The 10,374-nt window shown below is 43.5% G+C and overlaps 1 protein-coding gene across 1 annotated transcript in view; it reads left to right on the top strand.

Moving 5' to 3' along the window:
- The first annotated feature begins 979 nt into the window (after positions 1–979).
- Positions 980–10,374, top strand: part of LOC139751151 (uncharacterized) — a 233,101-nt gene continuing 223,706 nt past the window's right edge. The window contains exon 1 of the mRNA XM_071666250.1: positions 980–2,575. Coding sequence (XP_071522351.1) covers positions 2,570–2,575 — 6 coding nt within the window. The 5' untranslated portion in view covers positions 980–2,569. The remainder of the gene's footprint in view (positions 2,576–10,374) is intronic.

Raw genomic sequence — 10,374 nt, 5'->3', positions numbered from 1 at the left:
GTAAAGAAACATGGATGCCGGAAGTGACGATGATGAAAGGGGGCGGGGTCAGGGCAGGTGGGCGGCCTCACCACCCTCAACCAAGGTGATAAAAAGAGGAACCACTTGCTGGGCAGAGTTAGTGTCCCGCAGGCGGCGGTGGCGAGAGGGTGGGTGTACGGCACCAACCCGGGCCTGGTCCTCACTCGCCAACAGGCAGTGCTTTGTGACATTTTGCCAGCGAATTAGTGGCTGCCAACCCTGGCGAGTCGTTTCACTTGTAAAAAAGAAAGAAAAAGAAAAAACTATTGCTCGTCTGCAGCAACAGATGATGAAACGGGTGGCAGATTGACTTAAGTACAAAGTTTGAAATAATTTACATATTGTGCTGCTAACAGAAAGTTACTCTACAAACGAGGACTAAGACGAATAATCTTTTGAATTATTGTCAATGGATTACCTTTATACTGGACGTCGCCTCTTAAGAGTACAATGACTCGGGACTTAAGTTAGAAATCGAAGTTGCCAACTCTGCCAAGGAAGACTCGAATTGTAAAAGAAGAAACAACGATACGACGACAGGTCGTAGAGGAACCCTACCTTCGAAGAATCGTTGATCTCGACAGTTCCTAGGATCGTTGATCTCGACAGTACCTAGGATCGTTGATCTCGACAGTTCCTAGGATCGTTGATCTCGACAGTTCCTAGGATCGTTGATCTCGACAGTACCTAGGATCGTTGATCTCGATAGTTCCTAGGATCGTTGATCTCGACAGTACCTAGGATCGTTGATCTCGACAGTACCTAGGATCATTGATCTCGACAGTACCTAGGATCGTTGATCTCGACGGTTCCTAGGATCGTTGATCTCGACAGTACCTAGGATCGTTGATCTCGACAGTACCTAGGATCGTTGATCTCGACAGTACCTAGGATCGTTGATCTCGATAGTTCCTAGGATCGTTGATCTCGACAGTACCTAGGATCGTTGATCTCGACAGTACCTAGGATCGTTGATCTCGATAGTTCCTAGGATCGTTGATCTCGACAGTACCTAGGATCGTTGATCTCGACAGTACCTAGGATCGTTGATCTCGACAGTACCTAGGATCGTTAATCTCGACAGTTCCCTAGGATCGTTGATCTCGAGAGTTCCTAGGATCGTTGATCTCCACAGGAGGAGACTAATGCTAAGAAATACTATACCTAGGATGGTGATCTCGTTGGGAAAACTGCTCGTAGAAAGACAGAATCGCCCAGCATCGTTGGACAATCACATAACAGTGGTACACACTTGTAGAGATGCCAATTCGGACAGCTTCGTCAAGTGAGAATCTAGAGACCAGTCCTGACGGTTTTAAAGTGAAATTTTAGAGTTGTTTGAACCTCTGTATCGATGACCGAAGGAAGCCATGGTTCATATATTTGACATAGATTTATGAGAAACTAAGTGACAGTCGTGATAAACGGGTTAAAACTAGTGTAGCAGATTTGTAAGTGAAAACTGAAAGATATGTTGTTCTCTCGGTCATGGCGAAAAAACCGCCCAATTTTCCTCACGTCACGTTTTGTTAATGGAAAACGAAATAATGCAGTATTTATCTAGGTAAGAGAACAAGGTGAGGAAGTAAGGTCAGCTGACGTAAGTGTCGAAGTTCACTGAAATGCTAGTCAACATTTGAAAGTGGTGGTTCGATACTTGCTCTTTTCGGCAGTATTTATAGACATGAGAGAGAGTAAGGTTAAGGTCACTTTCAAAACAGTTCATTAAAACTCAAATATATCTGTAAACTGTTTTTAGAAAATAGAACCCATGCATGAAAGTGAACTTAACACCATAGATAAGCAGATGTCAGAACTTGAGATAAGTGAAGAGATTTTTTTTTTGGGTGATAAAAATATGGAAGTGAAGTGTAATTTATGCACACTAAGTTTGCGCACACTATTATTTACTTTAAAAGTATTACACATACAAAAGGATGAGAAACTGCTTCAAACAACTTGCAAGACGTCACTGATCGCCTAAGACTACCTACCTCCCTGAATGAATGTTTGATTCATGTGATTCAGTTTTCGAAAGACGCGAGGATGTCAGTGAATGACATCAGAAAATGTTTATACCACAGAAACACCTCGGTAGAATGAAAGACCCAGTAATGAATGACCTATTAGTGAATGACTGAATAGAGTGATCTCAAAAAAAAAAAAAAAAATTATGCCCATTTTCCTATTTAAGATTTCAAACCTTGCGAAAATGTTACTGAATTTAAATGTGACTTTGTTTAGCTCTCCTTAAGCGCATGTCTTTCAAAGAGGACGAAGCTACACTTGTAATCGCAATTGAGTTTGACTCATCCAATCTTATGAGGAATGTAGAAGAAACGATACATCAACATTCAGTCGGAATTTAAGTGGGAGTACAACATTCTCAGTAGGATATCTTGGATTTAAGGGGGAAGAAGCAACGTCTACAAAGCAGCGGGGGAAAAAAAAGGAAAACCAAGTTAAGGAAAAAAATCTGAATATTATTACCTCAACCTCCTCCTCCTCCTCCTCCTCCTCCTCCACGCCTGCTGTCTCCACGCAGAAGATGAGGGTAAGCCATGGCACATTTTCGTTTCACACTTTTCCTTTTTTTTCTTTCAGTATCTTAACTGAAGAGTTCCGTCTTTTTTTTCCCATCCAACATTGGGATACATTGAATATTCGTCTTGGTATTTGGGCGAGAGCGTCCCCTTCCGTGGAAATTACCCGAGTTGGGCCCACCATCTGGTGCGGTGATCCGCTTGGCTGGTAGAGGAAATTTTTTTTGGATTTTTGAGTAAAAATTGTTGAACTGCGCAACAAGAGGTTTGGGATCCGATCCTGTGTACCCACAAACAATATATATATATATATATATATATATATATATATATATATATATATATATATATATATATATATTAATGAGAAAAATTCGCTTGGAAACAAAAAAATAAACAGACGCTCCAAGCTTCCGTCTGTATTTGAAGCCAATTTTAAGGAACCGTGAAATTAGCTTGAAATACCGTCGAAAGCTTGGATCTTCCGTGTTGACTTTTTCAGCGTGTGTATGGGGTCTACAAATATATATATATATATATATATATCCCTGGGGATAGGGGAGAAAGAATACTTCCCACGTATTCCCTGCGTGTCGTAGAAGTCGACTAAAAGGGGAGGGAGCGGTGGGCTGGAAATCCTTCCCTCTCTTTTTTTTTTTAATTTTTCAAAAGAAGGAACAGAGAAGGGGGCCAGGTGAGGATCTTCCCTCAGGGGCCCGGTCCTCTGTTCTTAACGCTACCTCGCTGGCGCGGGAAATGGCGAATAGTTTAAAAGAGAAGATATATATATATATATATATATATATATATATATATATATATATATATATATATATATATCGTACTTGTTCATTTTCTCCGTTAGCAAGTTAGCGACAGGAACAGACGAAGAAAGGCCACATTCGTTCACACTGAGTCTCTATCTGTCATGTGTAACGCACCGAAACCACAGCTCCTTATCCACAACCAGACCCCACAGACTGCCATGGTTTATAGATAGTAATTGTTTCGTTTCCACAGCGAAGTATACCGAAATTTGCGATGACTACTATCATCTTTGATCTGTTTTCTACAAATATATACATAAAACAGTGTGTAGTGTTATATTTTTTTGAAGACTTGGTCGGTTATTTTGGCATTAGGGTTATTGACCGTCAGTATCTAGGCCGTCAAGCTCATTTTATAATCACCATTCAAAAAATTTTGAACGCCATCTTTAAACTTTGCTAGTTATTCTAATGCGATATGCACACATCCCGCTGCTAATATGGCTCCTCTCTGCCTGTGGTGGCTAGATGGTTGCTTAGTAGGTTATTTTGGTTAGAGTTTTCTAAACTCCTGAGATCGTACACGCTTTTTCATTGTTTATGGCCTTTTAAGGCCAGAAAACAATAGGTTAATAAAGTAAAGCTGGGTTAGGTTTTAGTTTGTAATATTGTGTTTTGATCAGAACCAACTTGCATGTTTGATTACACATTCTGTAAAAGTCAGGTTATGGTAGCGTTTTAGTGGTGTTGGATCTTTGGGTAATTCTGTCACTTTTTCAATTTATATAAAAAAGAATTTTTTCATGGGATTTAAGATGGATAATTCTGGGGTAAAAGATCAACTGCTGATTTCTGAATTTCGTTGGCTTTGCCCAAAAAAGCCAAAACCTTTCGTTAAGTCGTACAAATTCCCTCAAACTTTAACAAAACAAGAAGCCTTTTTCGCTCATAATGAGCTGTTTAGCCTTTGATTAAACCTGTCTTTACACATAGATAGAATAGTTTAGTAAATTATGAAAATGTAAGATATGTTTCCCGTAACTAGTAGTGATCAGTTCATGAGTATCGTAAAGACTTTAAAAAGAAACTGAACATATGCGAGCTTTCAGTCTAAGCATGAACGCCACCCTGTGTGTGTGTGCGTCGATAGGTAGACATACATCCAAAAGCATGAACGCCACCCTGTGTGTGTGTGTGTGTGTGTCAATAGGTGGACATACATACAAACATACGTACACACACGCACACACGCCTGCCCTTCAGGCCAACCCCGTTATAACCAGCGGTGGTCCGTGAAGACCCCACCCCCTGGACGATCAGTTTCGTTGTCCACCACAGCGTCAACAACTCCCCGCCAGTCACGCCTCCCCCATTCATCGCCCCCGCACCAACCTCTCGTAACGAGACTCGATAATTATGGTGTTTATTCATTGGCGGTTAGCAGAGTGTAGGTGTGGCGTTGGGTATGTTTATTTCTTCTCTCACTGCCAGTGGAATTATGTTTTTTTTCTCGTACCTGATAAGCTCAGTGGACGTAATATTCATGCAGAGTTCTGATAATATAAAGGTCACACACACACACACACACACACACACGGTGTAATGATTAGCATCGCCGCTGACCTTGATTGATGCACGGGCCCGCCCGGGTTCGAATCTTGGGCGTGGTAGACAGTCCACAGCCAATCCAGCTCTTCATCCTTGTGGTTCTTCAAGAAATGGGTGTGTGGCTTAGGTGTGTGTGTGTGTGTGTGTGTGTGTGTGTGTGTGTGTGTGAGTGTGTGTGTGTGTGTTGATAGACATAAAGAGAGTAAAAACATGGTACATACATACAAGGTTAAGAGACGGGACAACACGAGTGTAAAACTTACTCCCCTTAACACACACACACATACACACACACACACACACACACACACACACACACACACACACACACACACACACACACGGGAAGTGCTATTCCCTCCCCCCCGAAGGGGAAGTAGCGGCGGTGTGGTGATCCACTTCCACAGTTGCTGTCGAGGTGCCCTCCCTGGCCCAAGTTGCCGTCTTTTCTTCCTCCTTATCTCGTATAAACTTAAGTGTTCTTAACTCTAGATTCTCCTGCGGTGAGGTCTACGCCCTGGGTCACGCCTGGTGGCAAAATCTCGTCAATATGTAAAGAAAGTTTAAGTGATGGGGGGTCTTGTGAGTCTAGAACGTTCTCCCTACATATATATATATATATATATATATATATATATATATATATATATATATATATATATATATATATATATATATATATATGAAATGAACCAGCACTTCAGTGGCTGTCAAACTCTACTCCTATGGAGTTCAACCCTCACGTGGCCTGCTGGCTATCACTCCACAAACATACACAATCCCTCAATACACATAACGCTTGACGAAACCTAACACACACACACACACACACACACACACACACACACATACACACACACAGTCGTCCGTACATCCAGAGCGAGGTGTCCTGCGGTGAGCAGTACGCGCTGGTCGTGCCCTTGGGCAGAGTTATGTCGTAAGTACTCTCTCTCTCTCTCTCTCTCTCTCTCTCTCTCTCTCTCTCTCTCTCTCTCTCTCTCCTTTGAAAAGTATTGGTTACTGATCGTTGATTTGGCCAGAGTTCTCACCATACGGTGAAACAAGTCACAGATCTCTCTCTCTCTCTCTCTCTCTCTCTCTCTCTCTCTCTCACTGTCATTTGACTGTCGCTTCTCGCTCGTATCTTCCTTCTGCTTATTTTAATGCCTGTCTTTCAATAGCCATGTTTAGCACTTAGAATTATATAACCATCATGGGCCAACATTATACCTCGGGAAAGCCAGATATTACGTATTATGAAAACTTATAGAGTAATATTAATCAACTGTTTCTCAAAATAACCTAATATATATATTTTGAGCATTGTTTGGGGTCAATAGATTACGTATAGAGGATGATATGTATTTTTTGTCATAGTAAGAATATATACAAACAATTAATCAGTATAATTAATCAGTGTTACTCAGAATAACTTAGTATTACATACTTGTATCGGTTGGGGGGTCGTGAGAGATTAATGTAAATGTTAATCAGTATTATGGAGATAGTGGGTGATTATTGATAAGAGTAATATTAATCAGTATTATTCGCTATGCAAGTCATGGGGAAGAAGGTCTTGCCTTAGCTGACAGTCCAGTTGAAGTTTCATCTCTCGCTGTATCGAGGGAGGGCTGGGTGTGCTGTGGTGTGACCCAACACACGTGTGTAGACCCGATTGGAACGCGGAGGTGTGGGGTTCGACACCCGCTATTGTAGTAATGTTCTTTAAAGGACAGAGTAAGAAAGTTCATCGATGGTGTTCTCGAGAACATACTATCAAGTTCATTGATGTAGTATTTCTTCTTTTTTTTTTCATTTCTTGAGCATAATTTCATGTTCACTGGTGCCGTTGTGATGTTCGCGAGAACAGAACAGCTCGGGTAGGGGAATGCTGTGATGTTCTCCATAACAGAACAGCTCGGGTGGGGAATGCTGTGATGTTCTCCATAACAGAACAGCTCGGGTAGGGGAATGCTGTAATGTTCTCCATAACAGAACAGCTCGGGTAGGGGAATGCTGTGATGTTCTCCATAACAGAACAGCTCGGGTGGGGGAATGCTGTGATGTTCTCCATAACAGAACAGCCTGGGCGGGGGAGGGGATGCTGTGATGTTCTCCATAACAGAACAGCTCGGGTGGGGGGATGCTGTGATGTTCTCCATAACAGAACAGCCTGGGGGGGAATGCTGTGATGTTCTCCATAACAGAACAGCTTGGGTGGGGGAATGCTGTGATGTTCTCCATAACAGAACACGGTACGACCACCAGGTTCATCATGGGTCGCATCTTTTTTGTGCTCTTGGGTCGTACGTTCGTGCACAAGGGTCGTACCGCCGTGCACAAGGGTCGTACGTTCGTGGACTAGGGTCGCACCCTCGTGCACAAGGGTCGTACCGTCGTGCACAAGGGTCGCACCTTCGTGCACGAGTCGTACCGCCGTGCACAAGGGTCGCATATTCGTGCACAAGGGTCGTACCTTCGTGCACAAGGGTCGAACCTTCGTACACAAGGGTCGTACCGCCGTGCACAAGGGTCGCACCTTCGTGCACAAGGGTCGAACCTTCGTACACAAGGGTCGCACCTTCGTGCACAAGGGTCGTACCTTCGTGTACACGGGTCGTACCTTCGTGCACAAGGGTCGTACCCTCGTGTACACGGGTCGTACCTTCGTGCACAAGGGTCTTACCTTCGTACACAAAGGTCGCACCTTCGTGCACAAGGGTCGTACTTTCGTGCACAAGGGTCGCACCTTCGTGCACAAGGATCGTACCTTCGTGCACAAGGGTCGTACCGTCGTGCACAAGGGTCGCACCTTCATGCACAAGGGTCGTACCACCGTGCACAAGGGTCTTACCTTCGTGCACAAGGGTCGTACCTTCGTGCACAAGGGTCTTACTTTCGTGCACAAGGGTCGCACCTTCGTGCACAAGGATCGCACCTTCGTGTACAAGGGTCACACCTTCGTGCACAAAGGTCGCACCTTCGTGCACAAGGATCGCACCTTCGTGTACAAGGGTCACACCTTCGTGCACAAAGGTCGCACCTTCGTGCACAAGGGTCGCACCTTCGTGCACAAGGGTCGTACCGTCGTGCACAAGGGTCGTACCTTCGTGCACAAGGGTCGTTCTGTCGTGCTGGTGGTGGGATTAAGGGCGTTAGCCTTGGACATGACTGCTATAGATCCCATGATGTCTTTACCTCTCTCTCTCTCTCTCTCTCTCTCTCTCTCTCTCTCTCTCTCTCTCTCTCTCTCTCTCTCTCTCTCTCCCCAGATCAATGACAGCGAGTGGCCAGCAAGCCAGGTGGAGGGCCATTGTCCCTGTGTGTGTGTGTGTGAGGCACCTGCTGGGTCGATGCCAATATAATGAGATACGAACCATCATTATGAAAGCCAAAGGACAATGATGACCTCCGCTCCAGCTCTCCCAACCCGCGTTTATTTCCCCGTTAGAAAAAAAAGAAAAGAAAAAAAAAAGGTGGGAAAAATTTATAGGCCCTCATAGGTCTCACTGCAGTTCATCCTATGTTATCATTAGAGATAGAGTGATTATTTTTCTTTTTTTTTTACCCAGTAAGTCGTAGTTAACTTCGTGCAAGTGTAATATTTCCGTGTGGCTATATATATATATATATATATATATATATATATATATATATATATATATTTTTTTTTATACTATTCGCCATTTCCCGCGTTAGCGAGGTAGCGTTACGCACAGAGGACTGGGCCTTTGAGAGAATATCCTCACCTGGCCCCCTTCTCTGTTCCTTCTTTTGGAAAATTAAAAAAAAAAATCGAGAGGGGAGGACTTCCAGCCCCCCCGCTCCCTTCTCTTTTAGTCGCCTTCTACGACACGCAGGGAATACGTGGGAAGTATTCTTTCTCCCCTATCCCCAGGGAATATATATATATATATATATATATATATATATATATATATATATACTCCAGGATGGTTTTGCTTCCGTGTATTTAGGTTGGGTGGTAAATGGCCATGAACAGCAGCGGTCCCAAGAAGGAGTCCCTGAGGGACGCCAGTCAGTTCCTGTGTCCCAGTGACGTAGCTTGCCAGCACTGGAGATGACTTCTTCCTTTTTTGGTGTATTTGTTACGTCTCATTGTCTTTCGCGTCCCCTCCGGTTGGTGTGAAGAACAGACGATTCGAACGAACCCTCTCATTTACACACACACACACACACACACACACACACACACACACACACACATGGTCTCAAGCCATCGCGTATGATAACGTCTCCCTCGAATATCATTCTGTAGAAATCCCATAGCGTCCGTAGCCTGCTGAGAGAGAGAGAGAGAGAGAGAGAGAGAGAGAGAGAGAGAGAGAGAGAGAGAGAGAGAGAGAGAGAGAGAGAGAGAGAGAGGAGTGGTGGTCTCAAGGGTTCTCAGGTAGCCCAGATATCTATTCATTCACACAGCACTGTCTCTCTCTCTCTCTCTCTCTCTCTCTCTCTCTCTCTCTCTCTCTCTCTCTCTCTCTCTCTCTCTCTCTCTCTCTCTCTCTCTTTCTCTCTCTGTCTCTCTCTCTCTCTCTCTCTCTCTCGTTGAGGTCCAGTAGATCTGCAACCCATGATCCCCCCCTTCTCCTCTGCACATATACGTAATCCCTCGCTTACATATACAATTTTTCTTTTCTTTTATTCAGAAACGTACCCGTCTGATTCCTGATTGTATCTCCTCCAGTAGTTGCATCCTTCCCTTGTCAGCGGTAGTTCTGTAGTTTGGGACTCTTGCGTTACACACAAGTTTGGGTAGGTATTTACACATTCATATGACACCATTGTATGTCGTGTCTGTTTCTCTCAGTATTTCTTTTCCACCACCTTCCTCCGGTCGAGACGAAGGTTCATGAACCGTATATAGATGCACCAAGCATTTAATTCTTCGTATATATATCTATATTTAGTGACTCTGGCTGGCCAGTGGCCATAAACATAATTTGTACGTCGTAAAATACGTTCTATTTCTGGCTGTGAGGAAGAATTTTATAATCATTGCCTTAATGCAGCGAACTAAAGACGAAATCATTTGCTAACGTACATATATATGTATAAGGTTAGAGTTTGAGAACTTGTAATGATATGAGATTAAGACATATGAAGAACTAAACTGTATTTTATTGACTTCACGGAGAGCATAGCATAATCTGTGGGTGAGAGAGAGAGAGAGAGAGAGAGAGAGAGAGAGAGAGAGAGAGAGAGAGAGAGAGATCGAACACATTTTGTTACAGGTTAGTCGGGTCAGATTTGGTTTGATGCTGCATTAAAGTGTAACGTGATGTATTGTTGAGAAAAATGTACTATAAGAATGATTTCTTCATCCTGGATATGGGTTGATTAAGCTAGGTTAACAGTGGCCCGCCTGTTGCAACCAGGGTTCGAAGTTATACGCTCGAACCCGGATGGCCCGTGGA

The sequence above is a fragment of the Panulirus ornatus genome, chromosome 11 (assembly GCF_036320965.1).
Source record: "Panulirus ornatus isolate Po-2019 chromosome 11, ASM3632096v1, whole genome shotgun sequence".
Classification (NCBI taxonomy): Eukaryota; Metazoa; Arthropoda; class Malacostraca; order Decapoda; family Palinuridae; genus Panulirus; species Panulirus ornatus.
Note: the sequence above shows the minus strand (reverse complement) of the source record. Positions and strands in the feature narration are given on the sequence as shown.